Source organism: Pangasianodon hypophthalmus, chromosome 1, assembly GCF_027358585.1.
Source record: "Pangasianodon hypophthalmus isolate fPanHyp1 chromosome 1, fPanHyp1.pri, whole genome shotgun sequence".
Taxonomy (NCBI): domain Eukaryota; kingdom Metazoa; phylum Chordata; class Actinopteri; order Siluriformes; family Pangasiidae; genus Pangasianodon; species Pangasianodon hypophthalmus.
The window spans coordinates 33,700,192-33,718,433 of NC_069710.1; the positions used below are offsets into that span (position 1 = coordinate 33,700,192).

Sequence of the window (18,242 nt, forward strand, 5' to 3'; positions counted from 1 at the left end):
TGGTTTAAAATTTTATTCAGGGTTAGATTTATGATAATAATAATAATAATAATAATAATAATAATAATAATAAAGTTTCTTAAATGATGTTTTTATTTTTATTTGCCTTAATGATTTATACCGTCTCTATAAACTTGATCGATTTTGCCCATTATTAAAAAGTAAAAGCGTAAATATAAAAACATTTACCCTGGATACTCATAAATACTGTGAACTGTTGTGTGTTGGTTTTGTTATTTATTTAAATTTCATTTTGTATAAAAGTTAAGTTGCTTTGGTTGTGTAGGAGCGCGCGCTTTCCGCTTCCGGTGTTATTACCGCTAAGTGTGTAAAAGCCGCGCCCCTCAATTGCACGAGCGGCCTGATTAACCGTGGTTTCAGGAAGAGCGGCTGCTTTAACCGCAGTTTATCACTCAGCACATGCGAGGAACAAATCCCGGCCGAGCCCCCAGTGTTACTCTCAGCGCTTCAGCAACTCCCAGCGGCAGAGGAACAACTCGTTAGTTCATGTTCGGGCAAATGATGAGAGGGACAAAGTTCTTCCGAAGCATGCCGTTTTACTTCTTTAGGCAAATAAAAGTTGTCAGGGTTACAGTGCACAATAACTCCCGGGTGGCTTAACTGAAATAAACTAAAGGAAAAGCAAAGCAGAAACTTTTTCTCCCCGTTTTCTCCCCCGAACTGCACAGCCAACACCAGCACACTTCTTCCGGACTACATTACCCATCATGCACTTCGCTCAGGACTACAACACCCACAGTTAGTGATCCGGTGAAAGTGAAAGTGCATTTAGTGAAGAAAGGAAGCAAATCATTGGCAGGAGAAAAACACAGTAAGTATGTAAATGTAAAGCTCTAATATGTGAATGTTGTGAATGTGCACTAGATGAAGAACAGTTCAGTTGATTTGTACTGAAGTTGTAACTTCCACAGTTTACTGTAGGACCTGATTTCCCTGTAAGTGAAGCGTGTGATGATACAGGGTTAGATTTAACACCGCCATGTTGGAGTGAAGTAAATATGTGTCCTGCAGTGTTTCTCTCTCTCTCTCTCTCTCTCTCTCTCTGTAAACTCTAGAAAAGGTGGATTTCTTGGATGAGACTTTTGGCAAACAGGTTAATGTTAAATTCAATTCAATTCAGTTCATTTTTATTTGTATAGTGCTTTTTTACAAAGGTCATTGTCTCAAAGCAGCTTTACACAAACAAAAGTAAAGTGAAGTGTGTGTGTGCCGTCTCTGATGAGCAAGCAGGGTGACGGTGGCAAGGAAAAACTCCCTGAGATGGTGATAGGAAGAAACCTTGAGAGGAACCAGGCTCAACAGAGAACCCATCCTCATATGGGTTTACACTGTAGTGTGCGTGTGTGTGAGTACAATGTGTGTTGGTGTAGTCCATGGAAAACAGCTGAAGCGTTTTCGTGGCAGTATGAAGCATTGCCGGACAGGTCCAGAGTGAAGGGGGGGAGGTCTGGATCACCGGCAGCTCAGGAGTGTAGCTCGGCAGAAAGAGAAGGAAAGTGGTTAGGTACACTCACAGTCACCGTGTGGAGATAAAACTCAACATCCACGAGTCCCCCAGATCTACTCCTTTGATAAAAACACTAGTCGCTAAATGCTAGGTTAAATAAATAAGTCTTCAACCTCGACTTAAACACTGAGACCGTGTCTGCTTCACGTACATTAACTGGGAGGCTATTCCATAATTTTGGGGCTTGGTAAGAGAAAGCTCTGCCCCCTGCCGTGGTTTTGGCAATGAGTGGTACTGATAGACAGCCTGCATCCTTAGAGCGAAGTAGGCGCGGCGGAACGTAAGGTACTAACATATCGCTTAAATACTGCGGAGTGAGACCGTTTAATGCTTTATAGGTTAGGAGTAATATTTTAAAATCGATGCGGAATCTTACTGGGAGCCAGTATAATGTAGATAAGACTGGCGTGATATGCTCATACTTCCTAGTCCTAGTAAGGACCCTCGCTGCTGCGTTCTGAACTATCTGAAGCTTATTTATGCATCTAGACGAACATCCAGATAGTAAAGATTTCTTTCCTGATGAGGAAAAGTTTGAAAGGACTGTTGCAACCCTGCAGAAAAATGTGGGTTTTGATTTGCTAAGTGTGCGTGCGTGTGCGTGCGTGTGCGTGCGTGTGCGTGCGTGTGCGTGCGTGTGCGTGCGTGTGCGTGTGTGTGTGTGTGTGTAGGTTTACAGGTGTAATCTGTAGGAGGAGACATGACCTCCAAAATGAATGTGTCTGTGAAACAGGACTTAAAGAAAGATAAGAGGTGAGTGAAGGGTGTGACTCAGTGAAAAACAGAAATGTTCTCACATTCACCAACACTAAACAGATCAGACTCTGATGTGTTTCTGTGAAAAGTGAGTAGTGAATAGTTTAATTCAGCAGCTTTGTCTCAAGATGTTCAAAACCAGCTGATGATTAGGGACATTAAGCTACTGAGCAACACGTCTAACCCCAAGTTGTCCCCGTAGCTGGATAAAGTATGAAGGTTAAAGAATCAGTGTTAATAAGGAATATCATCAGATTTTAACTACAGTTGAATTATTCAGTATTGCTGCAGAACAGTAATAATGATGCAGTGGTTGTGTGTGTTTAGTCTGATTCAGGGTGAAAGATCAGACTCACCTGAACCCAGCTGTGTGTCCATGAAGAGTGACCAATCAATGCGTATACCATTACACTTTAGCGACACAGACTGTGCTACTGATCTGAGGTGAGGACAGTTTAATGTATGAGTGCAGTGTTTTATCACTCGCACTCTCATAATCAAACATCTCTCAAATATCTGTGTATTCACTGGTTTGTGTTTGTAGTTATGAATATGATTTATAATCCTTGTTAGACTTTTAACAAGTGTTTTGTTTGTTCATAGACTGCAGAAGAATAAATCAAAAATCACTGAGAAGAGTCATTTGGAGGCCATATTCAAGGTGTGTGTGTGTCTGCAACTTTTACTAATCCCAGCATTTTAATTAATATCTCTATCTGTCTGCTGCCAGAGATTTGAGTAATCATTACACCTATTCCACTCTCACTGCAATGTGACAGAACAAAATACCGAGCAACACTAAGAGAGAACACGAGTGTATTGTGTTATCCTCATTGGTTTCAAACACATAGAAATGCTCAATGACTCACCTTCATTATTTTGCTCGTCTCTGCCCTCAGCTGAAACCAGTTTATCTGGATGCCACCTATTGAATAGGCCTGGGTTGGGTGGGGGGGCATGTTGGGCTGGCGGATTAATAGGCAAGTGAAAAACAGGTTTCAATTTGGATACGTGGAACACGGGATGGATTCTCCTGTACGCTGGAGGAAGTTTGAGGCGGACTGCCACTGGGCTAAGAATCTTAGTGACAATGAATGGGCCAATGAATTTGGGAGCCAATTTACTCAAAACGAAGCGGAGCAGAATATTTTTACTAGAAAGCCACACTTTTTGACCGATGACGTAGACGGGAGGCTTCGACCGGTGGCGATCAGCCTGAGCCTTGGTGCGCGCACCCACCCGGAGAAGTGTCTGACGAACAGTTCTCCAGGTGCGACGGCACTTCTGGAAGAAGGCGTGGGCAGAGGCAACCGCGACTTCGGATTCCAGGCTGGGAAAAATAGGTGGCTGGTACCCTAAGCTACACTCAAACGGAGTAAGGCCCGTGGATGACACTGGCAATGAATTGTGTGCGTACTCCACCCAAGAGAGCTGTTGGCTCCAAGAGGACGGGTTCAGTGAAACCAAACATCGTAACACTCGCTCCAGATCCTGGTTGGCTCACTCGGACTGCCCGTTGCTCTGAGGATGGAAACCAGACGATAGGCTAACACTCGCCCCCAGTAACCGACAAAACTCTCTCCAAAATTTGGAAACGAACTGGGGACCCCTGTCGGAAACCACATCCGTAGGGAGGCCATGAATGCGAAAGACGTGATCAACGACAGCAACTGCCGTCTCCCTTGCAGAAGGCAATTTGGGCAGGGGAATAAAATGGGCCGCCTTCGAGAACCGGTCCACCACGGTCAAAACCACCGTGTTACCCTGGGAAGGAGGGAGGGCGGAAACGAAATCTAACGCTATGTGGGACCAGGGTCTAGAATGGACAGACAGCGGTTGAAGGAGACCCTCCGGGGGATGATTGGAAGTCTTACAACTGGCACAGACCGAGCAAGCCAAAACAAACTCCTGAATGTCACGAGCCATCAGTGGCCACCAGAAGCGTTGTTTGACCAAAAAGGCAGTACGACTAATCCCCGGAGGACAAGCGACCTTAGAGCAGTGGCACCAGCGGATGACGTCAGACCTTAACCTCTCCGGAACAAATAACCAACCCGGTGGGCACCCGGACGGAGGCGTTACCCCTTGTAAGGCCGTGCGGACCTTAGACTCAATCTCCCAAGTGATGGTGGAGACCACAAGTCTCTCGGGTAAAATAAGCTCGATAGTAGTCTGCCGATCGGAACCATCAAAAACGCGGGACAAGGCGTCGGGCTTGACGTTCTTAGAGCCCGGACGATACAAGATGGAAAAAACGAAACGACCGAAAAAAAGAGCCCACCGAGCCTGCCTGGAGTTAAGACGTTTGGCCGATCTGATATATTCAAGGTTCTTATGATCAGTCCAGACGATAAAAGGCACCCCCGAACCTTCCAACCAATGACGCCACTCCTCCAAGGCCAACGTAATCGCCAACAGCTCTCTATTACCAATGTCATAATTCTGTTCGGCGAGAGGCAGGTGATGAGGAAAAAAAGGCGCACGGATGCATCTTGCCATCCGTGGAGGAGCGCTGGGACAAAACTGCGCCCACCCCCACCTCCGAAGCGTCGACCTCCACCACAAACTGACGCGACGGATCAGGGGCAATAAGAATAGGGGACGAAACGAAGCGGCTCTTGAAGTTGGTAAAAGCAGCGTGGGCTGCGCTCGACCAGCTAAACGCCGTCTTGGTGGAGGTCAAGGCGGTCAGAGGGGCGGCGAGTTGGCTGAAGTTGCGAATGAAACGCCGGTAAAAATTGGCGAACCCCAGAAACCTCTGCAGGGCCTTGCGAGAGCCAGGGGCTGGCCAGTCCACCACAGCCTTGATCTTATCGGGATCCATGCGCACCCCCCCAGACGACACGATGAACCCCAGGAATGGAACGGACTGTGCATGAAAAACGCATTTCTCCGCCTTGACAAAAAGCCCATTCTCGAGCAGCCGAAGGAGCATGCGACTCTCTATATAAAACCATAGAGGGTTATGCTCTATGGTTAAGCATAGACACTGGCAGGCGAAGTTGGAGAGCAAACTGAATGTCCATAAAATTACCTTCCGCTGAAGTGTGCTTCCCTGCTGGAGAGAAAAAAAAAAGCGAGCATTTGGTGAGAAAGGCTCACGAGAGTATGGGGCGGGAGGTGGTAGGCGTGGCTCGGGTTGAGGAGTAAGCGGCGATTGAGGGGTTAAATCTTGAGGAGCTGGCGCAGTGGGTGACGTCACCAGGCCGGTTTGGAGCAGTTGCACTTGGGCAGTGAGCTCGGACACCTGCGCCACCAAAGCCTGTACCGCGCGACCCGTGGCGACCATCTGTTCCTCCTGCCTGTCGAGACGCGCGGCCGTGTCCGAGAGAAAACTGTTTACTCCGGCGGCACTCGCTGAATCCATAATATTGGTCAGTTCGTTCTGTCGCGGCAAAAACGGAGGCGAATTCAGTAGCGAGTAAAGCGAGGCTTTAATGAAGTTGCAGAAACTGAACAATCGGAACGAACAGTCCCAGGAAGCCAGCTGGACACAGTAATCCTCCCGAGGAACAAGGCACGCAGCGCAACCGCGGAGCTGAAACAACACAAACATGAAGACAATGAACTGACAAAAGACAGGACAAACGCTGAGGTATAAATAGAGCCTGTAATGAGTGGCAGCTGAAAGCAACGACTAATTAACCATAGTACATGAAACGGCCAGAAGGGGCCGGTGAACCCATGAACCGTGAAATGCCACCTATTGAATAGGCCTGGAATACACCATTTTAAAATCCCAAAGCTGTACTTAGTGCAAAACTTTTTATTTATTACGTATGCTTGTAGAAGTTTTATGATTAATCATTGAAAAATGTAGTTTTATATTTTCAGTAATATGAAGTTTTCAGTAATGAACACATACTCATGTAGTGTTTCTGTATTTTAGTGTTTCTGTATTTTTTTCTTTCTGTTTCAAATCAGGATCTGGAGCACAAAGTCACCTCTCTGTTAAAGAATGAGCTGAAGAGATTTAAAAAGCTCCTGAGTCCAGATTACCCAGCATGCTCTGAGAAGGAGGTGGAGGATGAGGAGGATCAGAGCAGTGTCAGAGAGGTAGCGCTGAAGATCACACTGCACGTCCTGAAGAACATGAACCACACAGATCTCGCTAACACACTGCAGAACAGTAAGAGCTCATGGGGTTATAACATCACTTTAACTGTGCTTTTATCAACAGAATATAATAACAGATCAGTACTGACATTACATATGCTATACAGATACGAAAATTTCAGTAGTCAACAGAGATGATCATAGAGTTTACATTTTATTCTTCTTTTCATCAGAACTCGTCTCTGTGTACCAGCGAAAACTCAAATCCAGACTGGGAACGAAATGTAAAAGAATTAATGAAGGAATCTCACAGCATGGAAGCTCGGCACTTCTGAATGAGATCTACACAGATCTCTACATCACAGAGGGTGGGAGTGGAGACGTCAATAATGAACATGAGGTGAGACAGATTGAGACAGCGTCCAGGAGACCAGCAACACAGGAGACACCCATCAAATGTAATGAGCTCTTTAAAGACAAGTCCATCAGAAGTGTGCTGACGAAAGGAGTTGCTGGAATTGGAAAAACAGTCTCTGTGCAGAAGTTCATTCTGGACTGGGCTGAAGGAAAAGCAAATCAGGATGTCACCTTCATGTTTCCACTTCCCTTTAGAGAGCCGAATTTGATGAAGCAGGAAAATGTGAGTCTGATGAACCTTCTTCATCACTTTTTCCCAGAAATAAAAGAATTACAATTAATAGACTGTAATGTTCACAAAGTGATATTCATCTTTGATGGTCTGGATGAGTGTCGACTTCCTCTAAATTTCCAGAACAATGAGAGATTGTGTGATGTGACAGAGTCAGCCTCAGTGGATGTGCTGCTGACAAACCTCATAAAGGGGAATCTGCTTCCCTCTGCTCTCCTCTGGATAACCTCTCGACCAGGAGCAGCCAATCAGATCCCTCCTGAGTGTGTAGACCAGGTAACAGAGGTACGAGGGTTCAGTGATCCTCAGAAAGAGGAGTACTTCAGGAAGAGGATCAGTGATCAGAGCCTGGCCAATAAAATCATCACACACATGAAGTCTTCAAGAAGCCTCTACATCATGTGCCACATCCCAGTCTTCTGCTGGATTTCAGCCACTGTTCTAGAGAGAATGTTGGGTGAAGCAGAGAGTGGAGAGATCCCCAAGACTCTGACTCAAATGTTCACACACTTCCTGATCTTTCAGATCAAACACAAGGACCAAAAGTACCATCAGAAATGTGACCCTGATCCTCAGCAGACCAGAAAGAGTATCCTGGCACTGGGAAAACTGGCTTTCCAACAGCTGGAGAGAGGAAACCTGATCTTCTATGAGGAAGACCTGAGAGAGTGTGGCATTGATGTCAGAGAAGTGTCAGTGTACTCAGGAGTGTGTACCCAAATCTTCAGAGAGGAGTTTGGGCTTCACCTGGGGAAGGTGTTCAGCTTTATACATCTGAGTGTTCAGGAATTTCTGGCTGCTATATATGAATTTCTCTCCTTCATCAACAAAATGAATGCAACACATCTAACCACTGATCTGTCTGATCTTTTAACCAAATCAAACATGTCTGATTTCCTGAGAAGTGCAGTGGACAAGGCATTACAGAGTGAGAATGGACACCTGGACCTTTTCCTCCGCTTCCTTCTGGGTCTCTCACTGGAGTCCAATCAGACTCTCTTACGAGGCTTAATGCTCCAGACAGGAAGCAGCTCTCACAGCAAACAGGAAACAGTCAAGTTCATCAAGGAGAAGATCAGGGAGAATCCATCTCCAGAGAAATCCATCAATCTGTTCCACTGTCTGAATGAACTGAATGATCATTCTCTAGTACAGGAAGTACAGCATTACCTGAAAAGTAAAGATGACAATCGTCTCAGGGGAGTCAGACTCTCTCCTGCTCAGTGGTCAGCTCTGGCGTTTGTGTTGCTGAACTCAGACGAGAATCTGGATGAGTTTGATTTGAGGAAATATCACAGATCAGAGGAATGTCTTCTGAGGCTACTGCCAGTGGTCAAAGCATCCAGAAAAGCTCAGTGAGTAATTTTAAAATTATTTCATAAATGTATTACTAACTACCTAAATGTAGTATTTATTATTTTAAATTAACACTAATGACGCTGCACTGATTAGGATAATGCTTATCATTAATTACTCTAATCAGTTCACTGTTATTCTGTATGTAAGGAGAATGAGGAAGCTTATTGAAGAGAACATCATTAAATAAATAGTGATTTTTTTCTCTTTGGTTAAGTGCTTTTTTTCTGCTTGACTTTGTATATTTAAATACCAAATCTAATTACTGAGGGAAAATAAGATTGTTCTAACTTTGAATTTATTCAACACGCAATGGCATATTCATTTAAAACCACAAAACAATCAAAATGACGTAAAATGTGCATAAAATATATAGATCTAAAATATCATAACAGTAAAAAAGAGAAAATATATTAATTTATTGAGAAAAACATGACAGAAAAGTCAGGTTTCTACCCAGTAAACACACGTTGTCTTGAAATGTGACAATACATAATTAGTACATATATACAGTTAATTTAATTGATAAAAACACAAATATTAATACACTGTTTTAACTGCAGGTCTGGACTGCACGATATAGCATGAATATTGTATTTTATAGTGAAAAACTCTATCCTAGAAAATCTGCAGACCCAGATGGTTTAGATGCTTACTTCTTAAACCTCCCGCTGCTAAAAGGTGGAGAACCCTGTCATCTTAATAACTATAGGCCTACACCCAAATTATCAGCTCTTGCCCAAACACTAGAACTTTTAACAAGCGAACAATTAAAGGAACATTTATAGAGTGAATACATGACTACATGAATAGCACTCTGCTTTTAGAAAACGCCATAGCACAACTACTGCTGCTGTGAAAGTAGTTAATGATATTGTCACGGCCTTAGACAAGAAACAACACTGTGTTTGACTTTTCATTGATATGTGGAAGGTGTTTGATAGCGTTGACCGTTCTATTCTGCTGCAGAGGTTGACTGACCCAGGGCTGTCCAGTCAAGCTGTTACTTGGTTTTCACATTATTTGTTGGATAGGACTCTGTGTTCAGGCTGATGGTTTGTTTTCTAATGTGTTGTCTGTCCATAAAGGGGTGCAACAGTGGGACCACTTTTATTCTTTATTTATATAAATCATTTAGGAAGAAAAGTTGATTATGCAAATATGCACTTTTATGCTGATGATATGATGTTATTTATTGCTGTGCTCCTGTCTTGGCTGAAGTGATAAATAAGCTTTTAAGGAAATAGAATCCCAATTCAAATCATTAAAATTATTTCTAAATGCAGATAAAACTAAAATGATGGTCTTTACAATGACACATGCATCTCTCTAATTTAACACACTCCATTCTTAATGGGAACAAAATTCATTCAAACCCCGTCCCTTTTTACATTTCCATGTTTTTACATTGACTTTGTGCTGCTCTGTGTGACATTACATCCTGCTGATGTTTACACACTGCACTGATTTTATGCCTTGATTTTGTGAGTGAACCATAATCATGAAAATCTGGCTTTAATCTGAGGTTTGTGTTTGTGTCAGAGGCATCTTGAAGACCAGTTATGTTAAACTTGGTTGTTCGTCACAACCTTGCGATCAATTTATACAGCCGACAAAATCTACTAGACATTAAACTTCCATCTGCTACCATCAGAGACACTCCGGTCCTCGGACTCAAGTGAGCGGCCAGTCCGACAGGAAGTGCCCGTCGTCGGCGTCGCGAACGTAAACAAAGCCGGGGTAAGCGGGGCGGCCTGCGGGCTAAAGCTAAAGCTCAACCCGCATCGTCCAACGCTACCGAGCATCTTCTCTGCCACTGTACGGTCTCTGGCTAATAGGATCGACGAAATACGGCTATTTCCATGATTCCCAGCGAGTCGCCATGTCACATGACAACCAAACACCGATCCCTTTACAAAAACACAACCAAAGAGAAAACTCACACAGAGACAAAAGTTCCAAACATAAAGCTAAACAGATTCACAATGTAACTGTTGTTACAAAATGCTTCTCAAATGCTTATAAATCTCATACTGTGGACATGTCACTGACAAAACGGCTTATATTAGTCACAAGAAAAAACTGAAATAGTGATGAATAATGATGATGAATAGTGAATAACAGAATAATGGACTGCTGTCTTTGTTATCTTTTCTACAGAAGTCTACATACACACACATGCCAGTGTAGCATATAGGATTTATTTTTTATTTGTCTCTGTATGCCACAGTTTTAAATTTGGACTCCAACAATTCACATGTGGTTAAAGTGCACATTCTCAGAATTTAATCAGTGGTATTTTTATACATTTATGGTTTACCATGTAGAAATTACAGCACTTTTTATACATTTCCCTCCATTTCCATAATGTTTGGGACGTAGGGCTTCACAGGTGTTTGTGATTACTCAGGTGTGTTTAATTATTTCATTAGTGCAGGTACAAGAGAGCTTTTAGGATGTATTAAAAAGTGCTTAATTTCTAAAAGGATAAACATTATATTTGTGTATGTTTGTGTTTGAGATGTCAGTGTTCTGATATATCATCATTTCTCTCCCAGGCTGCGTAACTGTAATCTCACAGGGGAAAGCTGTAGAGCTCTGTCCTCAGTTCTCAGCTCAAACTCCTCCAGTCTGAGAGAACTGGACCTGAGTTACAATGATGAACTGCAGGATTCAGGAGTGAAGCTGCTCTCTGCTGGACTGGAGAATCCACACTGTACACTGGAGATACTGAGGTCAGGGGCCGTATGTATAAAACTTCTCAGAAATGCTCTTAACAATAGACTTAAGCTTTGAATTAAGCATAAAAAAATTCTTAGTCAAAAGTAGGACTTGCTTTTTATAAAGAAGCTAAAAGCAACTTTCAGCAAAGTCTAAGACTGACTCTTAAGTGCTGACTGAGGTGGCATTTAATTACTTCCTTACTTCCTTCCTTTATTGTCCACAAATGGAAATTTGTCTTTGGCTTCACAACACATTATAACAAGACCAATACAATAAAAGACACTTACATAACAACTCTAAAAGGTAAGATAGAATAAAATACCATACAATACAATTGACTCAACATTTCACTTTAGCATACACATATATACATTCCCACATGTACATATATCTGCATACATATTAATATTCATGTCTCAGCATTTAAAATTCTAACTGCAGTTGGCACAAATAACATCTGATACACATTTTTACTTGCCCGAGGTTGTCTAAAACGTCGCCCTGATGGCAACAACTGAAACTGACAGTGCAAAGGGTGTAGTGAATCCTCTCTAATAACTAAAGCTTTTTGTTTAACTTTAGCTGTATAAATATCATTTAATTGTTTTTGAGTCTTTCCTACAATCGCACTAGCTATATTAACCACCCTGAACAATTTTTGCTTTGCTTTAGCACTCACATTTCCATACCACATAACCATATTGAAAGACATAATACCCTCCACATGACTCTTATAAACCATCTCTAAAATATGCTCACTCCAAAATGTTTCAGCCTTCTTATAAGATGCAACCTGTGCATTGACGTTTTAAAAATATAGTCAACATTTTCATCCAAAGTCAGGTGATTATCTATAAATGTTCCCAAATATTTAAAACTAGTAACCATTTCCACTCGGTGTCCATTGAGTATCAAAGGTTGTAATTGTTCAGGAACTTCACTTTTATTTCTACTAATCACTAACTCCTTAGTTTTATTCACATTTATCTCATGTGCACTCAATTGACGCCAGTTTTGGACGGAATTTATATAACTATGATACATTTCATCTCTTCCAGTTCCACCTTTATACAAAAGGCCAACAAGTGCCATATCATCTGCATATTTCAGTAAACTAAAATGTGGATCTTGAATTTTAAATTCGTTTGTGTACAATGAGAATAATAAGGGTGATAATATTGTTCCCTGTCGTTCTCCTGTATTTAAAATAATTGTGTTTGACACTCTACCATTAGCATCGTCCGTACCCCTAGCCTTTTTATATGCAGATTGGAGGGGTTCCAAGTCTTTAACGACATGAGCCTGAATATGTCTTATTAACGCTCTTTCCATACATTTACCCAGGATGGACGTGAGAGCTATTGGTCTAAAATCATTTAATTGAGTGGCATTAGATGTTTTAGGTACAGGGATAATATTCGATACTTTCCATGAGCTAGGGACTACCCTATTATTCAACAAGAGTTGAAACAACTGAGTGAAGACACCAGTCAATTGAAAAGCACAGTCCTTTAACACTCGACCTTTCAGTCCATCTGGGCCTGGTGCTTTATTTGGCTTGATATGAGCAAGACTAGCTGCAATTTCCTACTCCTGAAAAACAATAGGCTCCTATGTAGGAATATTAAGACATACTCTATCACACTCAATATTACACTCTCCATGATCAAACCTACCAAAGAAGACATTCAGCTCCTCTACGAAAGACACACTTTGTGAGGAATACCTTGGTTTTCTCATCTCTCTTCCCATTATAGTGTTAAGTCCTTCCCAAGCCTGCTTTACATTACCCATATATAACTTACTGTCAATCTTATTCTTATATTCCAACTTAGCTTTCTTAATTTGTCCCATAAGTTCTTTTCTTTTTACTCTAACTAGCTCATAATCACCCTTTAAAAAGGCAACTTTTTTCTCTTTAAAACACGTTTTAAAATCTTTGGTAAGCCACGACCTGTTATTTGCATATATTCCAATTGTTTTTGTTTTAACACAATTGTTTTCACAAAAACATATATAAGACATAATAGTGTCAGTAATTTCATGTACATTATCGCATGCATCAAGGAACAGTTGCCAATCAGTTCCATCAAAACAGTCTCTAAGTTCCTCTTTACTCCGATCCGTCCACAGTTGTATCTCTTTAATCACCGGTTTTTCGCGTTTAAGCTTGGCTCGATATTTGGGTAACAAATGTATAGTATTATGCTTTATAATACTATACTATTATAGTATAAAAGTATAGTATTATGATCTGACTTCCCCAAAGGGGGGCGGCATACAGCCTTATAGCCATCTGTTATATTACCGAGACATTGTTGTGAAATAAGTCCTACAATGATGTCACCCAAAATGGCCACCTTCAACCTCTGAATCAGCCAATAGTGAGCCTGCGAGGGGAAAGTCACAGCAGCATGACACCATTCAGTAATGATTAAGAAACAATTATTTTAATATTTAAATTTATATAAAGGAAAGACCAAAGTTGCTTATCTTAATAAAAAAAAAGGATTCAGAAAACCTTGACGATCAAGCCTGTATCGTTTTATCAACTCGCTGTCGTCATATAATTCCAACATGTTCTTTCTTTGTTGGAAAGTGCGAGGTCTCCGCCTCTCTGCTGCCATGTTGTTCCTCCTAACTAGGAGCACTCTTAAATAATTTAGGAGCTGAGACCTAGTCTTAACACTTAGGAACCTTTATGAATCACTCTTATTCTTAAGTCTAGGAATAAGACTAAAATGATGTCATTCTTAGAATTTTCACGCACTTAAGACTAAAATTTTACTCTGAGCGGCTTTATACATATGGCCACAGATCATCACTTTCACACTGTGGATACAGATTTAACACACACACAAAGAGGGACAGAAAATATTAACACAGATTCTTGTAGTTTTGATCTTATGGGGACAAAATTTAGTGTCAAACGTTTAGATACAGATCTAAAAGACCCCCGTCCCAGATACACACACACACACACACACACACACACAGTACATTCAAAACCTTCAAAGTAAAAGGATAAATTATTTTATTATAAGTAAAAGTGTTCTGATATATCATCATTTCTCTCCCAGGCTGTGTGGGTGTAATCTCACAGGGGAAAGCTGTAGAGCTCTGTCCTCAGTTCTCAGCTCAAACTCCTCCAGTCTGAGAGAACTGGACCTGAGTGGCAATTATAACCTGCAGGATTCAGGAGTGAAGCTGCTCTCTGCTGGACTGGAGAATCCACAATGTACACTGGAGACACTGAGGTCAGATCATCACTTTCACACTGTGGATCCTGCATTTGTGTCATATGGCTGTTTTAGATTAATAAAATGTTGTCTGTCCTGGAGCACAATTTTAATAGAGCAGCAATAACTGCTATAGTTTTCCAGATTCAAAAATAACAAACAGTGAAATAGACGTGTAACAATCTGGATTTACTTCTGGCTTTCATACACACACTTCATGGGCTGTGAAGCATTGTGTGTGTCTGTGTATGTGTGTGTTGATCTATAAATGTTGATCTCTCTACAGGCTGCCGTGGTGCAGTATTACAGGTGAAGGTTGTGCTGCTCTGGTTTCAGCTCTGAAGTCAAACACCTCATCACACCTGAGAGAACTGAATCTGAACAACAATAAACCAGGAGAATCAGGAGTGAAGCTGCTCTCTGATCTACTGAAGGATCCACACTGTAAACTGGAGAAACTACAGTGAGTTACTGACTGAAACACACACACACACACACACACACACACACACACAGTAACAGTGATTTGGTGGTTTAACGTCTCTTTATACACTTCAGAGGAGATTCTGTATCTTCTGTAGATTCTACAATCTACATCTCTATCCTCACCTCTCATCTCTCTGTTCACAGTCTACGTCTCTATCCTCACCTCTCATCTCTCTGCTTACAATCTACGTCTCTATCCTCACTTCTCATCTCTCTGCTTACAAGCTACGTCCCTATCCTCACCTCTCATCTCTCTGCTTACAATCTACGTCTCTATCCTCACCTCTCCTCTCTCTGCTTACAATCTACGTCTCTATCCTCACCGATCATCACAAGCTGTGAGTAGTGACTGTAGGAATACTCCAGTTGAGGTTGTTCAGGCAGCTGATGAGGGCGCCCCCTGGTGGCTTTATCAGGCAACAGTGTGTTTCTCCCAGAAACAATGATCCAGCCCCCCAATTTTTACATCATTTGTGATATTTATGGTTTTGTATTTTGTATACCTGAATCTGTCTTTGTGTGTGTGTATGAAAATGTTTTACTGATTATGTTATAGTTTAATCATTTCTTTTTGTTTTATAGTTTAATTTGTGTATTTGGGGCTTTGCCATATAAATACTGTACTTTAAGATTACACACACACACACACACACACACACACACACACACACACAGTGTTTACACTGGTTTTTCTTGTGAGGAATCTGATGACTGATTCTGATAAACATATGATCAAATCTGATCGTTCTGTTCTTTTCTCTTTCTTTACAGATTTGAGTGTGTGTGGTGATCTATAAATGTTGATCTCTCTACAGGTTGAAAGGCTGCAGTATTACAGGTGAAGGTTGTGCTGCTCTGGTTTCAGCTCTGAAGTCAAACACCTCATCACACCTGAGAGAACTGAATCTGAACGACAATGAACCAGGCGAATCAGGAGTGAAGCTGCTCTCTGATCTCCTGAAGGATCCACACTGTAAACTGGAGAAACTACAGTGAGTTACTGACTGAAACACACACACACACACACACACACACACACACAATAAGAGTGATTTGTTGGTTTAACGTCTCTTTATACACTTCAGAGGAGATTCTGTATCTTAATGTGTTTGTACAGTAATAAGAAATAAAAACACTGTTCTGCATTTGGGTTCTCTCTCGGAAAAGAATGGGATGCTTCTCACCGGGAAAAGAGTGGGAGAGAGCTTGCACCTGGTGAAGGAGATTAAGTATTTTGGGGTTTTATTCATGAGTGATGAAGAAAGTGTTAGATTGTGAAAATGTTATTAGTTTAACACCAGTGTTACAGTCACTGTACTGGTCTGTGGGAGTGAAGCAGGAGCTCAGTATGTGGACAAAACTCCATGCTTACTACGTCTCTATCCTCACCTCTCATCTCTCTGCTTACAGTCTACGTCTCTATCCTCACCTCTCATCTCTCTGTTTACAATCTACGTCTCTATCCTCACCTCTCATCTCTCTGCTTACAATCTACGTCTCTATCCTCACCTCTCATCTCTCTGCTCACAATCTACGTCTCTATCCTCACCTCTCATCTCTCTGCTTACAGTCTACGTCTCTATCCTCACCTCTCATCTCTCTGTTTACAATCTACGTCTCTATCCTCACCTCTCATCTCTCTGTTTACAATCTACATCTCTATCCTCACCTCTCATCTCTCTGTTTACAATCTACGTCTCTATCCTCACCTCTCATCTCTCTGTTTACAATCTACGTCTCTATCCTCACCTCTCATCTCTCTGTTTACAATCTACATCTCTGTCCTCACCGATCATCACAAGCTGTCAGTAGTGACTGTAGGAATACTCCAGTAGACGTTGTTCAGGCAGCTGATGAGGGCGCCCTCTGGTGTCTCTATCAGGCAACAGTGTGTTTCTCCCAGAAACAATGATCCAGCCCCCCAATTTTTACATCATTTGTGGTATTTATGGTTTTGTATTTTGTAAACCTGAATCTGTCTTTTTTTGTGTTGTGTGTATGAAAATGTTTTACTGATTATGTAGTTTAATCATTTCTGTTTGTTTTAGTTTAATATGTGTATTTGGAGCTGTGCAATATAAATACTGTACTTTACACACACACACACACACACACACACACACACACACACAGTGTTTACACTGATTTTTCTTGTGAGGAATCTGATGACTGATTCTGATAAACATTTGATCAAATCTGATCGTTCTGCTCTTTTCTTTCTTTACAGATTTGAGACGGTTTAATTCGGATCTGATCTGAGTCTCACACACAGAGGATGATGAGGATAAACTCTTACAGTACAAAGTGTTTGAAAAACATGATCATTTAGTGATAATCAGATGGTGTACAACATGTCAGCACTTCTGCTTCTCTAGTTGTTTGTAAAAATGCACCAGCTGAGATAAATAAACTTTAACTGTACAGTAATGAATCTTTTCTTATTAACAGCAAAACAGAAACTGTTAATGCACTTATAATGTCATTTAATAGTTTTGTATATACAGTATGTTCATGTTTTTCCATTTACATGTAGCAGAAGGAAACATTTATGTTTAAAACACATTATAAATATCTTATAGTATCAGTTCAATGCAGTAATTTGGTCATTGCTCAAAGTTATACACTGTTTATACACTGAGTTAAAGTCATTTGTTTCCTACTGAAGTTGTTAGAAAATTAAGATTAGAAAAGTTTAATTTAGTCGACTCTGTACATAAATCGAGTGTTTATATATATTATTTTATTTGTGTGTGTGTGTTTACACCTGAGTCTGTATCCATGCTGTAATATAGTGCTGTGTTTGACTTAACTTGAATGGTGAGTGTCATTTTGGCCTGGAAAAAACATGCACACCTCCATGTTCATCTTTTGTTAGCAATAAGCTAGCCAGCTAACTCTGATGAGTGATGTATATTTACCTCCTCAACACAGCACACTGTATAGTCAGTATTATAGAACATAATAACCCTCAAGCATTATTACAAAGAATCTACAAAGAATGTGTCATCATTAGCATAATGTTGAATAAATGCCTAAAATATTAAAAATATATAAAAATACCTGCTAGAGATAGACTTTAAGCTAGCTAGCACAGTGCAGTCAAGTTTCTATGATACTATGTGTGTTTTTAGACTTGAAATATCAATTAGCATGGGAAGTATTAATTAGCAGTATTTAAACTCATTGCTATGAATAAACCTACAGGCTTTGCTCCAACAAAAACAATGTACAGTGTGAGGTATCATGGCAACAACAAACACGGTGAACTTATTTCCCACAAAGGTTGTAGGTCATACATAACTAATGAGCCATAAATAATCTGCTTTCTTTTAACATTTTACACAATGAACAGTAAATGGCTCTGAGTCCATATAGGAGGCAGAACATGAAGACTTCATTTCTTTATTTCTGTAAGTGGAATCACCTACACTGTTACCAAATAAGTGTT

General features: G+C 41.0%; 1 protein-coding gene across 1 annotated transcript; it reads left to right on the forward strand.

The window, feature by feature from the left end:
- The first annotated feature begins 299 nt into the window (after window positions 1-299).
- On the forward strand, window positions 300-17,569 carry LOC117598291 (NACHT, LRR and PYD domains-containing protein 3-like). Its single transcript, XM_053235338.1, has 11 exons — window positions 300-832; window positions 2,200-2,281; window positions 2,612-2,728; window positions 2,888-2,945; window positions 6,209-6,413; window positions 6,574-8,344; window positions 10,904-11,080; window positions 14,150-14,326; window positions 14,595-14,771; window positions 15,610-15,786; window positions 17,022-17,569. The coding sequence occupies exons 2-11, from the start codon at window positions 2,229-2,231 to the stop codon at window positions 17,035-17,037; spliced, it is 2,928 nt and encodes a 975-aa protein (XP_053091313.1). The 5' UTR covers window positions 300-832; window positions 2,200-2,228; the 3' UTR covers window positions 17,038-17,569.
- Window positions 17,570-18,242: the final 673 nt, after the last annotated feature.

Excerpts from the sequence above, each read along its gene's own strand:
- LOC117598291 (XM_053235338.1), top strand. The coding sequence starts at position 2,229 with ATGACCTCCAAAATGAATGTGTCTGTGAAACAGGACTTAAAGAAAGAT. Across the intron at positions 2,282-2,611 it reads GACTTAAAGAAAGATAAGAG|TCTGATTCAGGGTGAAAGAT; the intron begins GTGAGTGAAGGG and ends GTGTGTGTTTAG. Across the intron at positions 2,729-2,887 it reads GACTGTGCTACTGATCTGAG|ACTGCAGAAGAATAAATCAA; the intron begins GTGAGGACAGTT and ends GTTTGTTCATAG.